General features: G+C 51.5%; 1 protein-coding gene across 12 annotated transcripts in view; it reads left to right on the top strand.

Annotated features, from left to right (window-relative positions):
• Positions 1-458: 458 nt before the first annotated feature.
• NDRG4 (NDRG family member 4) overlaps positions 459-16530 on the top strand; it is a 40416-nt gene continuing 24344 nt past the window's right edge. For 2 of the 12 annotated variants that reach the window (XM_072750119.1, XM_072750115.1), the window contains exon 1: positions 459-617. Coding sequence is in view for 4 of the 12 variants with exons in the window: in XM_026011847.2 (XP_025867632.1) it covers positions 1689-1725 (37 nt within the window). In the remaining 8 variants the exon portion in view is untranslated. Of the gene's footprint in view, positions 618-983; positions 1726-16530 lie in introns of those variants that run through there. The other 10 variants (XM_072750120.1, XM_072750116.1, XM_072750112.1 and 7 more) reach the window with 8 other exon arrangements.

Raw genomic sequence — 16530 nt, 5'->3', positions numbered from 1 at the left:
CGAGGGAGGCAGATCGGTGGCCAAGATCACTGGGTGGGGGATCCCTGGGTGGCGTAACGGTTTGGCGCCTGCCTTTGACCCAGGGCCCGATCCCGGAGACCCAGGATCGAATCCCACATAGGGCTCCCGGTGCATGGAGCCTGCTTCTCCCTCTGCCTGTGTCTCTGCCTCTCTCTCTCTCTCTCTCTCTCTCTCTCTGACTATCGTAAATAAATTTAAAAAATTTTTAAAAAAAAATTAAAAAAAAAGATCACTGGGTGGGCCTCCACAAACTCCTGTCTCCACGAGCACTGTTTTTGAGCGTCTTGACCAAGTAAATTCTTTCAGGTCATCAAATTTTCCTGCTCCCTACAGTAGGACTCTATCTAGGGACTTCAGCGCTGCCTCATTTGGGGTGACAGGCGCGAGAGCAACTGGGCCAGACCAGAGTGAGCCCGAGGAAGACCGGGCTAGGCCAGTCTTTGCCTGGAAACCATCACTCCCTCCCCCGCCCCTATGAGTCCCTCCAAGGAAACCCCGGGGCTCTGAAACCTGGACGAGGCTCCAGGGCCCCTGAGCTGCTGGATCGGTCCGACCGCCCTGGGGCTTTTCCCGCCGGGCTCCCAGGCTGCAGGCAGGTGGGGCGCGAGCCGCAGCGGCGGAGGGAGCTCCCGTCGGGAACCTAAACAAAGACCGGGACGGAGGCCTCCCCTCCCCGGGGGTCCTACGCCGCGCGGCCGGGCAGGGGGGCAGGGGGGCAGGGGGGCGGGCGGGGGCCAGCGGCGGGGCGCCTCCCCCGGACGCCCGCGGAACGAGGGGGCGTGCGGCTCCGCCCGGGGACTCCGCGGGGCTCGGGCGCTCCCGCCGCCCCAGGAGGAGGAAGCCGGGGCCGGGGCGGCCTGGGGCGCGGCCACCGCGCGGGGTCCCCGCGGCCTGCCGAGCGCCCACGCCCGCCACACCCACGTGGGCACGCCCCCGCGGCGCGCCGCCCCCAGCCCGGCTCCGCCTCCCCCCGCGGCCGCGGCGGTGTGCGGAGGGGCTCCCGGCGGCCCGCACCCGCGCCCGCACCCGCTCCCGCACCTGCACCCGCGCCCGCACCCGCACCCGCACCCGCGCCCGCCGCGCCCTGGCCCGGCTCCCCGCCTGCGCGTCGGTCTTCCTCGCAGCACCCTCGGTGAGTCGGCGGCGCCTCGGCCCGTCTCCCCGCCCCCCGCCCCCTTTCCCCCCGCGGGGGCTGCGGCCACCCCCTCCCCCTGCAGACCTGAGACTCGCGAGCCGCGCGCCCCCTCGCGCGGGCCACATTTCGCTGACGCGGGTGGCACCGCCTCCCTCCTCTCCAGACGGACTCGGGGACCCGAGTGTCGCGCTGGGGGCGCGGGTGGCGGGGCCTCTTTGTCCGCGCGGCGCCCCCCGCTCGCCCTCCGCGGCCGCCGGGAGTGAGCCCCGCATCCACCCCGCGAGCTCCCTCCGCCCCCCGGAGTTCGCCCCGACCAGGTGGCGGCGCGCGCCTTTTCGGGGTGCGTGGTCGTGCAATTGTTGGATTTTTTTAACTCGTTTCGGAGGGGGGAGCGCGGCGAGGGGGGCGGCGAGAGCGCTCCTGGCTGCCGGCAGCCCCGCCCGCCTCGCTCCCGGCTCCGCGGCTGCCTCGCTCCTCGCCTCCCGCACTCCTCTCCGGCCGGGCCGAGCGCGCTCCCCGCCGCGGCGCAGGGATGAAGGTGCTGGGACACAGGATCGAACTGCTGACAGGTACCGCCCGCCCGGCCCGGGCGCGGCCCTCGCCTCCCGCTGCGTTCCGAGTCGGAGCCGGAGCCCGGCGCGCTGCTCGGGGTTCGGGGCTGCTCGGGGTCGAATCAGAGGAAAGGGTGCGGATGCCCGTGGCGCGAGCTCGTGCGCTGTTCCTGCGCGGAGCCCGGCGCCGGGAGACGAGGGGCTGCGCCCGCCTGGCTCTGCTCCAGTCCGCTCAGAGTCCCCCAGTAGCCCGAGCCCTCCACCCAGTGTGGCCGTGCCGGCACAGGAGCCCGGCCATAGGCCTCTTATTTCCTGCTCCCTGTGACAACTGAGCGCCTCTCCCTTGCAGAAGTTTATTCCTGGGAGTAGAGGCCAAGTGATGTGGGAAGTGGGAAACCAGATGGGACCCTCAGCCTTGGGATCCCTCTGGAGAAGCAGCGGGACACCCCTGCTGGAGACCGCATCCAGGTTGCTGTGGCTGGAGATCTACAGAGGATGCTTGAGTATGCCCAGAAGTGGAGGCAGGAAACAGCAGGGATGGGGGACCTGGCATCTGAAAGGTGGGAAAGCTCCCCCAGCCCTGAGGTCCCAGAGGGGTTCATGAGGAAGGGCTAGAAAGGGAAACCCCCTGGAGCACCATCATTCCCCACCCACAACCCCATGGCAGGTGGAGGTGCTCAGTGTGCACTGTGTGGATATGTGGAGTCCTGTGCATGTCCTCTGGCACCTGGAAGGCTTTGGTTTCTGACCCCCAGGACCTTAACTGTCTGGTGTGTGAGAACAGAGCACAAGAACCCTGCTACAGGGAAGGGGACAGCATGGCGGGGGTAGACTCAGGAAACAGATTGAAGTCTGAGGGCACTGGAGGGGAGCAGAGAGATTTGAGCACGTAGCAATGTTAGAAGTGGATCCTAAGGAACGCCGGGATTTCCTAAGAGAGGATTTCTGTTACTGGAGAGAGAGGAGGCATTCCAGGCTGGGGGGGAGGGGGACCCGCTTACACAAGGGCCCTGGGAGTGATGCAGGGGCTGGAGGAATGAGGTCTGCTGAGGTTTTGGTCTGTGAGAGAGCTAACTCACCTGCAGCTCATGAAAGACTCACAGACAAGGGATGGGGGGCTGCTGTGAAGCGCGGGGAAAATCTGGCCAGGTGCTCAGCAGTGCCGCACCTGAGCCCAGAGAGCAGCAGGGCTGACCTGCCCTCCAGTCCCTTGCCAGCTTTTCCTTGTAGAACTCGCTTGAGGCAGGCCAGCCGGCAGGACACTGCACTTGTCAGTGCCCTTGAGGGAAAAGTTTTTATAACCGCTCCGGTGTTTAGAGCCCTACATGGAAGGCAGAACTTCTGGATCCTCCCCTTCTCCTCTTTGGTCCCAGAAGGGCCTGGAGGAAGAATGCTCTTGGGAGGCGTGTCTGGACGCTCCAGCGGGGGCCCAGCTTTACCCTCCTACCTCGTGCAGTGTGCTTTTGTCTCCTGAGTACAGGGGTCAAGGCCTCTCCTCCCTCATCAGACAGACTTGCCCAATGCTGACAGACTCTCTGACCCCCAGTAGGCTGGAACCTGGAACGGGAGCCCCTTGGGCATGGTCTCTCACCCCCTTGCATTTCTCACCAGGCCCCGGGAGCCAGTGTGTCCCTTCAGTCTCTGCCTCGTGGTCTTTGCATCCAGACTTCCAACTCCTTCCTGTCCTACGGACCGGGGTTCAAATCCGGGGTTCAAATCCCCACCCCACTGTTGGCCAGTTGTGTGACTTCAGAAAGCTTGCTTAAGCTCTCAGACTTCAGTTTTCTCGTCCTAGAGGTGGAACTGTCCACCCCTCCCTCCGAGAGTTGGCCTGAGGCTTACGGAGGTCGCACGGGTGAGAGGCCTGGCCCCGGTGGGCACCTCTGGGGCTTCACCTTCCCTCTGGTTCCTTGGTCTTGGCTGGTCCTATAATGGAGAACCTCCCCCCTCCTCTGGCTGGTTGGCCACTAGGAGGTTTGGATCTGTCCCTCTCCCCTGCCCCTTGTTCCTGCTCACCTGCACCTGTGAGACGTTGACCCATTTCTCCTGCCCGAAGATTGTGGCGGCACACAGCAACCGCTCTATTATCGTCCACTCCGTCCAGGCTCACATCTCCCATCCATCGCATGTGTCTCCAGGATACCTTCTTAGAGGCCTGTGACTCCCCCCGCCCCATCGCAGCAGTAGGGAGTTGTTTCATTAAACCTGTTTGCTGAATCCGTTTCTCCAGCTGTTCTAGTTCTCCCATTCTCCCCTCTGTTACCACGCCCACTTTCCCCGTGAGGTCACTTCTTCCTACAGCTGGAGAGAGGTGGAGCCCAGCTTCAGCCCTGAGCCCTGAGTCATCTCCTCTGTTCAGACTGCCTGGCTTCTGGCCAGCCTTGGAGCTACTTTGCATTTCTTTTTCCCATCTGTAAAATGGGATCGTCATGGTACCCACCTGGTTGTGTTTTCTTCAGCAGTTAGCCGTGAGAGCGTGAACGCTGAGTACAGTGTCCGGCACGTGCTCAGCAAATGGCAGCTGTGGGGCTGATGTCCATGACCCGCTCCTCAGTGTCCTGGGGTCTCTTCTTCCAGGAGGTTTACTTCCTTTTCTGGCTTCTCCACACAATCCAGATCTCCCTGAGATGTGCCTCTGGGGGACTCTGCTGAGACCTCAGCTTCCCATCCTCTCGGACACGTTGGGGCACGGTGTCTGGAGTTGGGCCCTGCTGGTCAGATGTCATAGTTCTGACATCTGCCCCTCACCTGAGGGATTCAGAGGATGTCCATAAATTGTCATGCCCACCCTGAGCATGTCTTTTTGTTGCAGAGAGAATTGGGTGGTCAGGGCCATTCTAGGAAGTCTCATGGGTGACTGATGCATATGGTGGCCAGCATTTTCCAGGCACCCTCAGTGTCTTGAACTGTAGAGAGGGCAGAGATTTGGTGACCAAAAGTTGTAACGTAAGAGTCTTCTCTCTTGTTCTTAGCTCCTCAGAAAAATTCTTAATTTCTCTGAGGCTCGGTCTCCTGATCAGCAAAATGGGAATAAGGGCCCTCCATCATTAGCACTGTGAGAAGGAGCCCAGTACACTGCTGTGTCCACACACAGGCTTGCTGTGGTCCTCAGAGGGCAGACTCTTGGTGCCTTTTGTAGCTTTTATTTCTCAGTGTAATGTGGGAAAGTGGGACATTAGTCTACCTCCAAATTGGAAGGTGATGGCTTGTGTGCATTTGTAATTAAAGGATCTGTCTCCAAGGTGGTTTGGAATCCGGAGAGAGAGCTCTCGAATGGCAGATTTGGGGCTCTGGTATGGTCCCTTGGGAGCCTTGATATTGGATGCTGGAAATGTTTTAAAATATCCAAAGTTTAATCACTCAATGTGTGATTAAAAAGCAAAATTTTTGCCCGTTCTGTCTGGAATTATGGTGTCATTTTAATGCATGGAATATGTAGTCCCACACAATTTCATAGACTACCTTTAAATAGCGTTGGATTCTTGGCAGGTGTGTTGACCCACATTTTTACATGTGGGGGTAAATGAAAAGCACAGATTTATCCAGGAGGCTGAAAATAGGATCCCCAAACCTCATCTCCAGTTCCTCCATTTCAGCAAACCTCACTGCTGGCTGGGGGGGGGAGGGCAGTGATGTGGGTATGGGGGACATGCAGAGGGGTGAGGAGGCCTGAGCTGCAGGAGGGGGAGACAAGCAGGTAGGCCCAGGACCCCAGGTGAAGGTGGGGTGTGTGGGGATGTGTACACTGTCCAACCGCGTGTGCGTAGGGTAAACTGGTGCAACTTTTTTGAAGGGCAGGTTGGCAATGATGTATCAGAAGTTTAAAAATATGTGTGATCTCTGACTCAGCAGTTAAATTTTTAGGAACAAATAAAGATGTGTGCAGAGGTGTTCAAGGATGTTTATCTCATAGTTGTTTATAGAAGATGAAGAAAAAACCCTGGAACAATCTAAATGCCTAACAGCAGAAGAGGTTAAATTAATGCAAGTACCATCATACCAGGAAACCCCAGCAGCTGCAGATTATGCTACCAGAGGTGATTTAGCCACATGAACCAACATTCCCTTATATATCTAATAATAACAACAGTGATGACAGCTCACATTTGTATGGCATTTGCCATGTGCCAGGCACCATCCTGAGTGCTTTCAGTATATTAACTCATCATCCTAGCAATCCTACAGGGGATATGCTATTGTTTCCTCCTTTTTGTAAATAAGGTCAGTGAGGCACAGAGAGGTTAAGTAACTTTCCCAAGGTCACACAGATGGTAAGTGGCTAGCTGGAATTTGAACCAGGATATCTGCTCCGGAGCCCAAAAATATGTTTCAAAACCGTGTGTTTTTGTTTTTGTTTTTTGTTTTTCTTTTTGTCTTCAGAAAAATCCTTTTTCAGCATATTGATGAGCAGTTAAAAAAGATGAAAGAACATAAGTAAAAATGTTAACGGTGCTTTCCTTTGGCAACTTAGGGATTATATGTGCTTTTTACTTCTTTTTCCTCTTCTGTGTCTCTGACTTTTCCCAGTGAATGTGTGTTACATGAAACTCAAGTCCTATTTTTAAAAACTAAAAATGAACAAACACAGAGGGGAACGCGCTTGTTGCTGGGATTCTGATGAAATCAACCCCGTGGGAACTCTGAGGAAGAGCTACAGCCCAGTGCTATGGAGGGGGGTGTCTTCTTGGAAAACTGGAGCGTGGAGCAGTCCTTCAAGGTGGATATTGAAGTGGGCTTTCTCTGAGTGGAGGGAGGAGGAAAGTCACCAGGGCACAGTGAACAATTCTGACAAAGGGCTGCAGACCAATGGGGAGGGGGTGCACTAGGCTGAGTAACAAACCCCAAACATACTCAGATCCTAACCTCTAGAACCTGTGAATGTTACTTCAGGCAAGAGACTTTGCAGGTGTGATTAGGTTAAGGCACCTGAGATGGGATCATTGTCCTGGATTAGCTAGATGGGCCCTAAATGCAACCACGTGTATCCTTACAAAGGGGCAGCAGAGGGGGAGTCTAGCAGAGCACAGAAGGAGGAGGCAGATGCCTGCAGGAAGAAGCTTCCCTTGCACGATGCTGGCCTTGAAGAGGACCATGGATCAAGGAACACAGTTCTAGAAGCTGGGCAAGACAGGAAAGTAGATTCTCCCCTAGAACCAGAGGAAGTGGTCCTGTCAACACATTGATTTCTGCCTGGTGCAGTGGAGTTTGGATTTCTGACTTCAGAACCATGAGACAACAAATAGGTCTTGTTTGAGGCCACCCGGGTTGTGGTGATTTGTTACAGCGGCCCCAGGAACCCAGTTCTGGGGTGTCAGCAGGTGAGATTCTCTGCCTCCGCGGGGGCTGGCAGCACAGACAAGGGGACAGACCATGGGCTTGGGGTCTGGAAAGCTGGTTACCACCAGCCCTGGCCGTGTGACCTCGGGCTGAGCCTGTGAGCCCACAGGGGTCAGCTGAGAGAGCACTGTGATGCTGTTTTGTCAGCTTAAGCGTGTCACATAAACATTGACACAAACCTGGTCTCTGCGTGGTGACGGAAGAGCTTCATTTGCATTAATCCGCAAGTGGGCTAAACTCCAAACCACGGATGAGATGTACACTCCAGCCAGAACGATCCTAGCTCTTAAGCCCTATAACAAATACCTTTGAGGACCTAAGGGCTTTTTCAGCTCACCTTTCAGGAGAGACATGGCAGGGCAAGTGTGCCTGCTGATACACCCTGTCTTGGGTGTGATGGGGGCACCCAGCCTCCTTGGAGGGGACAGGGGGAATATTTCTGGGATGTCATCTCCCTAGACCAGGGGGTTCCACAGCCAAGTCTGTGGTTTATAGCCAAGACCTTATTCTGCACTGAGACCAATTCCCGACAGCCTAGTCCAGGGGCCAGGCTTAGGAGTGCCAGAAGTAGCTTTTATTTATTTTTTAAAAGATTTATTTTTATTTATTTATGATAGAGGCAGAGACACAGGCAGAGGGAGAAGCAGGCTCCACTCCGGGAGCCCGATGTGGGACTCGATCCCGGGACTCCAGGACCGTGCCCTGGGCCAAAGGCAGGCGTGAAACCGCTGAGCCACCCAGGGATCCCCCAGAAGTAGCTTTTAACCATCCTTCTCATGTTGGTATTCAGGAGTAGAGATGGCCTGTTGGGGCTCAGGGCCTGGGAGGGGAACAGTGAGGCTGGCCGGTTGTCCGTTGGGTTGCCTGGAGAATCCTGTCTGTCACACCCTGAGCCCTTGCTCCTGCATTTCCTCATGCCTACGGTGAGAACTCTAAGCCCACTGCTCCAAAGCCCTGACCAGCTCCAGAGTGTTCGTCGGCATACTAGGATAGGGTAGAGGGGGCGTATAGTGGTCGGGGGTGGCCTGGAAGTCCCTTGCAATCCCAAGTGGTCATCCAGGAGGGCCATAGGCCCTAGGATGTTCAGGGTTGGAAACGCCCTGAGCAGCTGGAGTGGACCATGATGTTGCCATTGGAGTGTGGTGGGGAGTCCTGCCTCCAAGCCTGTGAGCCCTCCAGCCCAACGCTGGCCCTGGCTAGCCCCGTGTAAGGCTAGCTGGATGGGTGGGCGCTGGGCCATGTGGGAGAGAAGATGCTGACATCTTGACTGCAGAAACTGAACTTAGAACAACACAGAGGGGATTGGGGGGGTGTCTGTGCAGCATGGTGGACCCAGGGCACATGGGCCACCAGACTCCCCCACCCCCAACCCCCACCACTCCTACTTGTTCAGGTCTTTGAGTTGGTTGGGTTTGAGGTTATGCCTTGAGATGGCAAGGCAGCTACTGGCTCATAGACCATCCTCCTCGTCACCTCAGTGAGGAGTCTTTCTTCCCCAGGGAGGCCAGCAAAGACCTGGTCCTGCCTGGAGCTCACAGGCCTCCCTGTATGTCTCTGAGGGCAGGCCCTCTGTTATGTCCACCTGGTTCCCACCCTCCAGCCCCCACCACTGCTCTCCCCGCCCTCCAGCCTCACGGCTTTCCGAACCTCCTCTCCTTTCTCTGGGCTCACTCACCCCTTGGCTGGCCCCATCCAGTCTCATGACTTTGGGCACTGTGCCCAAAGTCCGCAACCCAGACATTTGCCACTCTACCTGCCCAAGGCTAAGCCTCCCCCCCCCCAGCCTCTTCTTCCCAGCTCTCTTCCTCCAACAGCTTCAAGCAAAACCCAAGTCACCCTTGACTCTTGTACCCCCCTCATGCCTCATACCTGCTGGCCCACAGCTCCGCCTTTAGGACGCACCCAAAATCTGAACACTTCTCCACTGTAGCTGTCGAGTCTCTTCTGGGTTTTTGCAACTGGTCTCCCTGTTTCCACCCCCACATCTGGACCACACAGAGCAGGTGGAGGAAGTTTTTCAAGTGCCAGAACCCTCCAGGGCTCCCCACTCAGAGAAAAACCAGAGTTTTTCTAATAACATTCAAGGCAGAATAGGATCTGATGCTCCTGCCCTAATCTCTCTGTCCCCAGGTCCTTCCCCACCACCCCTCTTCCAGCCACACTGGCTTCCTCACATGGGCCTGAACAGGCAAATGCCTGCCTCACAGCCTCTGCACTTCTCTCTGCCCTTGGTGCCCTTCCACACCTGCCCTCTGGACCCTCTCCCTCACCTCCATGCCCCATTTCATAACGCAGCCCCCAGCCTGCTGTCTAGCCCCTTCTCTGACACTGCTTCCTCTATTGAACTTGGCATATCTGACACACCATATACTTAGACTTGTTGATTGCCGCCTCTACTAGAAAATTCCACAAAGGCAGGACATTTTGTCTGTAATGGTCAGCAGTACATCGCCGGTCCTGGAACAGTGCCTGGCACATAATAGGTGCTCAGTCAGTATCTGGTGGGTGAATGAAGGAGGGACTTCCATCTGAGCCACTTGGCCACGCCTGGGGGGGGGGGTGGTTATCCCTGCCTGAACCACCTGGATTGGCAGTGGAGCAGGAGGGATGTTTCCCAAAAGGAAGCCGGGTGCCCTTCTAGAAGGGACCTGGGTGCTGAGTGGGTCCTGACACAGGGCCTCTTCTGAGACATTGTGTTTGAGGCAGGAAGACTCTGAGAGCTGCTTGGAGTGAGTCCTCTACTAGGTGAGTGGTGTTCCTGCCAACGCTGATGCGTTACAGCACTTCAGAGGAATAGGGGCTTCCTGTGAACAGATGCCCAGCAAGAAAGCTGCTTCCTCTGTCTTTAATTCAGGCCACATTACAGCCCCCTGAGCTGAACAAGGCTTGTTGCCTTAGCTTACCTCTTTGAGTCTTGCACAAAGATCCAGGACAAGTATATATTCGTTTCTGGGAAACTTGCCAAATGAGGCAAATACACAGAATCTGTGGCAAAAAAAAAAAAAAAAAAAAAGGCCAGACTCGGCTTTTTAACTAATTAGGTCAGTCGTGGTTACCCATATCAGCACAGTTACTGGGGGCGGGGGGCTGGGCCCATTTGTCGAAGAGCTAACGGAAAGGATTGCCTCATGGATTGTGCTGCCCACAGGGGAGTGGAAGCTGCAAGTTCTGGCCGAGCTCTAGCTTTCTCCTGGTTTCTCTTGGGTTAGCCCTTTCCTTTCCCTTGCTTTCCACTCCTTCAGCATGTTTGCGTGGGCCTCCAAGAAAAATGCCCCACATTTAGATCGTTTCAATAATATGGAACAAAAGAAAAACCAAGATAATATATTAAGATAAAAGTGTATTTCCCTCTTTTATAAACAGAGTCTAAAGATAGGCCATTCAGAATCATGGCTTCATGATTCTCCAGTACCTAGACTCCTTACTATACCCCCACACAGGACCCAGAATGGCTCTTGAAGCTCCCACCATCACATCTGTATTCCTGCCAGCAGGAAGGAGGATGGATTGAAGAATGGCATGTCTCCTCCTTTTAAGTCACATGCTTCCATTTACATCTTACTGGCAGAATGTTGTCATGTGGCCATTAACTTTTATTCCCATAATACACATGCGCATCTAAAATGTAGGGATGTAGGGTCGATGCCCCTGATGCAACTCTTGATGTCAGTTTTGATGTCTGTGTTTAAACCCAGATTGAATGTGGAGCATACTTTAATTAAGTGAATGGATGGATGGATAGGTGGATGGATGGATACCAAGTTTAAAAAAGAAAGGAAAATGTGGAAATGTATTCTTTTTTTTTAACATTTTATTTATTTATTCATGAGAGACACAGAGAGGCAGAGATACAGGCAAAGGGAGAGGCAGAATCCCTGCAGGGAGCTGGATGTAGGACTCGATCCTGGGATTCCGGGAACATGCCCTGAGCTGAAGGCAGATGCTTCAACCACTGAGCCACCCAGGCGTCCCTTGGGGAAGAAGGGGAGAACAGAATTAATAGTCTCTGCCACAGTGGGACTTTTTTACTGGTTCCCTATGCAGCTGCCCACATGAGATGTGTTACTGGGATTCTAGTTCCATCTCTCCTTGGTCCTGGTCTGCGGGTTGGAGGTTTATGATGTCTATGTTTAATCCCTGGGGCCATGTTGTACTAAGAAACAGCGCTCCCACGTTGGTGCTGAACCTCAGTAGAAGGAAATTTTATGAAAGAGCTCTATTATGTCAACTCTGAGATGCATAACTTTTTCACACTTTGACATCTAAAATGCAGTCTGTGTTGGTGAGGCAGGCTCAGCAGCACTGTCTTTGCTGCCTCAAGCGTCTCTGAGTTTGAGGCTCGGAGGGAAATCCTGGAGACAGTAGCGGAGCCCTGGTGGGAATGGGGCACCGCCAGCACACCTGATGTCAGAGGAGCCGGGACTGTGGAAAAGCATGCAGGCAGCAACAACTTCAAGACAGAGTGATTCAGGGGCATCAGACCCTGAACGTAGAGAAGCTTTAGGAAGATCCTAAACAATTTATCTCATGTGTATTCCTTTTCAATTTATAAGAGTGATAGATACTTTTAAAAATCTGGGTCTATGAGCGCCTGGGTGACTCAATCTGTTAAGCAGCCTACTCTTGATTTTGGCTCAGATCATGATCTCAGGGTTGTGAGATCCCACGCCCAGCACAGAGCCTGCTTAAGATTATCTCTCCCCCGCCCCCTCTCAAAAAAAAAAGTTTAAAAATTCAGGTATAAGTCTAAAAGAGTAAAGTCCAAAAAAATAATTAAAGTACAAAAAGTTTTGACCAATAAGAACTCATTATATGAGCATCAGTTCTAAAATTACTTTCTGTGTATGTGAGGAATGAACAAATAAGCATAAGTATTATGGATAATGAGAGCCAGGTTTCTTATCACAGCAGAAAAAATTACAAAGAAAGAGGGAAAACTAGAAATTTTTTGAGCATGTGACTCAATCTCAGGGTCATGAGTTCAAGCTCCATGTTGGGTATGGAGCCTACTTAAAAAAAAAAAAAAAAGAATTTAAAGATTTCTTTTTAAAAAAGCCTGTGGTAAATTGGAATCAAATGTATCAATATCAATTTCAGATTTATGTACACACACAGATGGTTGTAGACGTGTGTATGTGTTAGTATACTTACATACATATTCTAACTCTGCTGAGACAGCCTAGAACAGTGGCACCCCAATGACAATGAGCATACATAGTACCCAGATCTTGGTTTCTAAACAGTAATATGCAATACAAAGAAGCTTGGCTCCCTGGAGAAGTGGTTGATTCCAGGATTCAAGCAGAGAAAATATGAGTTACAAACATAAGGGACTGGAAAATTAGAAACTACTCAAAAGTTGCCGGTGGTTCTAAAAGAACCCAACTTGGAGGAATCCCCAATAGCCAAATCTGACGTAGTTGAAACAACAAAGTAATGATAGGAGTGGATTATAACCCATTGAATAGAATAAGTATCCATAATCCAAACTGATGTAAATGAATAATTCAATAAATAAGTGGAGGAGAAAGGACAGCTGTTTCTCACAGGAGAACTTGAATTAATAAATGCAGAAGGGATGATAGAAAAATGCCATTAAGAAAATACCTGCTGGTGGTTCAGTGGTTGAGTGTCTGCCTTTGGCTCGGGTCATGATCCTATCAAGTCCCACATCAAGCTCCCCACATGGAACCTGCTTCTCCCTCTGCCTCTCTCTCTCTCTCATGAATAAAAACATAAAATCTTTTTTAAAAAAGAAGACAGGATAGTTATTACTGGTAGGCACGAATCATCCATGGTTGCAATTAGTGGGGAAAGTCTGATAAGAAACAGGAGGTTGCATACTCTCAAAGTATCTTCCCACAAGATATTGATTAATCACAAGGAGAAAAATACTGACTATACAGTAGAGAAACCTGCAGATACTACCTTAATCAAGTGATCAAGGGCAGCATCCCCAGAAATAAAATAGACTGACATCACCTGCTTACTGATTGGATGCAGTGAGAAAGGCACACAGCATCTGTTCTATTCTTGCCAAAAATGCATAACCTCCCTCTGATCATGAGGAAACAACAGATGAACCCAAACTAAGGAGCATTCTGTAGATTTAACCCATCAGTATTCCTCAAAAGTGTCAATGTCGGAGGACTTTGTCGAAGACAGAGGAGTGAAGAATTGTCCCCAGCCCTATGACGATTAAATGCAACATGGATCCTGGATTGGGACATTATTGGGAAAACTGATGAGATTCATGTAAGGCCTGTAGATAACTCTATTGTATCAGTGTTTTATTTCCTGCTTCCTCTGGTGGTGTTTTGGTCTTATAGCATGATAGCATTAGGGGAAGCTGGGTGAAGGGTATGTGGGAAATTTCTGTGCTTTGTTTTTTTCTTCAATTTCTCTATAAGATTGATATTCTTTCAAAATAAGTTAAAAGGGGGCGTAACGTGTTATGTCTTAATTGGCAGTGGTTTTTTTTTTTTTTTCTCTTCTATGGGTACATAAAATGTTAATGTGAGTTACAATCAGTGATATCTTCGATCTAATCAAATCTGCTGGTAGAATAAAAATCTCCTGCTATATCCTTCTAAACCCATATGAGCGCTGTTGCAGCTCCCCTGAATCATGTGAGGGCTTTTATTTTAATTTGCAAATATATGGACCTGTGGTGCATATATGTTTTGCTTAAATGGGTTTGTTTAATACTTAATATTCTGCGATATCTTTTTTTATCTTAACTGCATATTTTAGAATGCTTTCCCTATTTCAATAGAAATATGGAAATCCCTCATATTTTCAATGGCTTATGATGCTCCAGGTGTAGATGTCCTCTCTTGACATTCATTTGGACTGTTTCCACTTTTTTTTTTTTTTTTTTTTACTATTCCAAACAGTGCATCCTTGCACACACTGCCTCATAGTGTGTCCTGTGATTGGGATAAATACCTAAAGATAGACTTTGTAGAGTTTACAGATATTTGCATTTCTATAAACTACCAAGTTCCCCTCCAACTAAAGTTGAACTCACTGCAATCCAGCCAACAGTATATAAAACTCTGTGCTATTTCCCCACAACCTCACCAGCCCTGAATGCTATCAGTCTTTTGATACTTGAAATCTAAGTGAAGAATCAGTCATTCATTCATCTCATTCAACAAAACCTATTAAGGGCCAGCAGAAAATATTAGTGATTGGTTCTGTTGTCATGTGGGTATACGATGGGGAAAAGCATTGCGGTTGCAGGGAGCAGCCCAAACAAAGGCATGTGCTTGCTGTGGGTAGAATGTGCCCAAGGAGTCAGCTGGGATCCTTAGCTATGAGTGTCAGCATCCACATATGGCTGCCTTAAGCACTGGAAGAAGCACAGTGGAATGTGCTTCTTCCAGTGTAATGTGCTGGAAAGATGTGTATGTGTGTGTATGTTGTCAGAGTGACGGTGGTTGTGGAGAGATGGGAATTCATAGACTCAAATCAGGAAGAAAACAGGAAATCTGATCTGGTTCAGGCTGGGCGTAAACCAAGGGGCCAACATGAGAGAGAAGAGGTAAAGGCTGAGCCAGCAAAAAGTGATATGCCCTGTGTACGCCTGCCAAGGGAGGCAGGATACACATGGAGTATGGGTTTATGAGCAGAGGCTCTGGATTCCCTACCCAGATCTGCCACCAGTCACTCCCACCTTGTGCCTTCCTTGTTTTCTGGCCTGTGAAGGGGGGATAATGAAGGAAGGTCTAGTCCCCACCCCAGCTCCACCCTCTGGTGCTGCCCCAGCCATTTGAGGTCAGGATAGGGATGGGGAGAGTGACCGAAGGGACCAGCTACCTATAAGGTGCCAGGCTCCCAATGGAGTCCATTTGGAAGTTGAATTCCTCATTTCTGAGGTCCCCAGTTTCTGGGGATTCTTTTCAAACCATGGTGCTGGTGTGGTGAGGGTGGAAAGATGGAAAGGTGTTTGGGTGCACAGGCTTGAAGGAGTCCTGTGCTGCCCTCTGCAATGTCATTCGTCATTCGTTATCTGTGCAGAGACCCTTCCTGGAGGGTGGAATCGGCCAGGCCCAGTTTGACTCTGCTCCTGGTTGCAGCTTATTTCATTTGCTTGTGGCTTTTCCCATAGTAAGGGGACCTCATAACCCGGACTTTCAGGAATGCAGCATACACAGGGCACCTTGGACCATGACCTTGACCTGCCAGAGGCTCCATCACTCTTGTAGTTGACAGATTATGGACCATTTCACAATCCCGCCTCTTTTCTCTCAGTCCAGTTTCTTCTTGCCCTATGGGGTCTGGTGCCCCATATAGTTTCTCCCATATACTAACTTCACTCTCTTTCTGTCTTGCCTTTCTTTGGCTGCAGTTCCCATGCTGCTCAGTGGCACAGCGATGGGTGTTTCGGGGGGGCGGGGAGCACTGTCCTTGCACAGCACCCTTCTCCTCTCTGGCTCCTGGACACTAAACACTGGTAGGAGTCCCTAGTTGCTGAGACAGCAAAGATCCCCACAGTATATTTCCAAGACATTCCTTTCCACTGTCTGAGCAGTGCTTTCATTCAGCAGTTGCTTTACTAGGGTGGGTCACTACTGCTGATCAGTTTAACTGACATACTGAATAATATGAATATATTGAATAATTTCAAGAATGACCATAGTAATCACTTGCACATGTATGTCTTTTTTTTTTTTTTTTTTTTTGAAGGGCGGGAGCAAAGGGAGGGAGAGAATCTTAACCAGACTAAAAGCCTGGGGCAGGGCTCAATCTCATGACCCTGAGATCATGACCTGAGCTGAGATCAAGATTCAGATGCTTGGGATCCCTGGGTGGCGCAGCGGTTTGGCGCCTGCCTTTGGCCCAGGGCGCGATCCTGGAGACCAGGGATCGAATCCCACGTCAGGCTCCCGGTGCATGGAGCCTGCTTCTCCCTCTGCCTGTATCTCTGCCTCTCTCTCTCTGTGACTATCATAAATAAATAAAAATTAAAAAAAAAAAGATTCAGATGCTTAACTGCTTAGCCAACTGAGCACCCCAGGCACCCCACTTATATTTTTAACCCTAACACATCCAAGGGTTTACATGGCCCAGGCCTCAGCATAGAGTCACATGGAAGGAAGCACAAAACAGGAACCAAAAGTAATTTGAAAGAAACAAACCTCCTCTGAAAGAAGCACCCACATTTGTACTGCTTAGGAGACCCTGTCCACTCCCAGATCTCCTTGTACTGTGACATGTCCCTGTCACGCAGGCAAAGAGGCCGCATTGCCCTCTATTACGAACATCAGTGTGGCATCTGCCACTAGGTTGGATCCTTCCTCAAGCAAAAGACAGCAAGAAAAGAGCTCCGAGCTGCCTTAAATATGCAGAGGAGGTCAAGGAAGCCCCCAGTCACCTCTGTTAAATTCTTTGTCTCATCAAATGGGTACCGAAAGCTTCCATCGCAAAGGCATCTTCCTGCCCATTGTCTGGTGCACCTCCCAAGTGGGCAGAGGATCACCC

The sequence above is a fragment of the Vulpes vulpes genome, chromosome 2, assembly GCF_048418805.1.
Source record: "Vulpes vulpes isolate BD-2025 chromosome 2, VulVul3, whole genome shotgun sequence".
NCBI classification, from domain to species: Eukaryota; Metazoa; Chordata; class Mammalia; order Carnivora; family Canidae; genus Vulpes; species Vulpes vulpes.
Note: the sequence above shows the minus strand (reverse complement) of the source record. Positions and strands in the feature narration are given on the sequence as shown.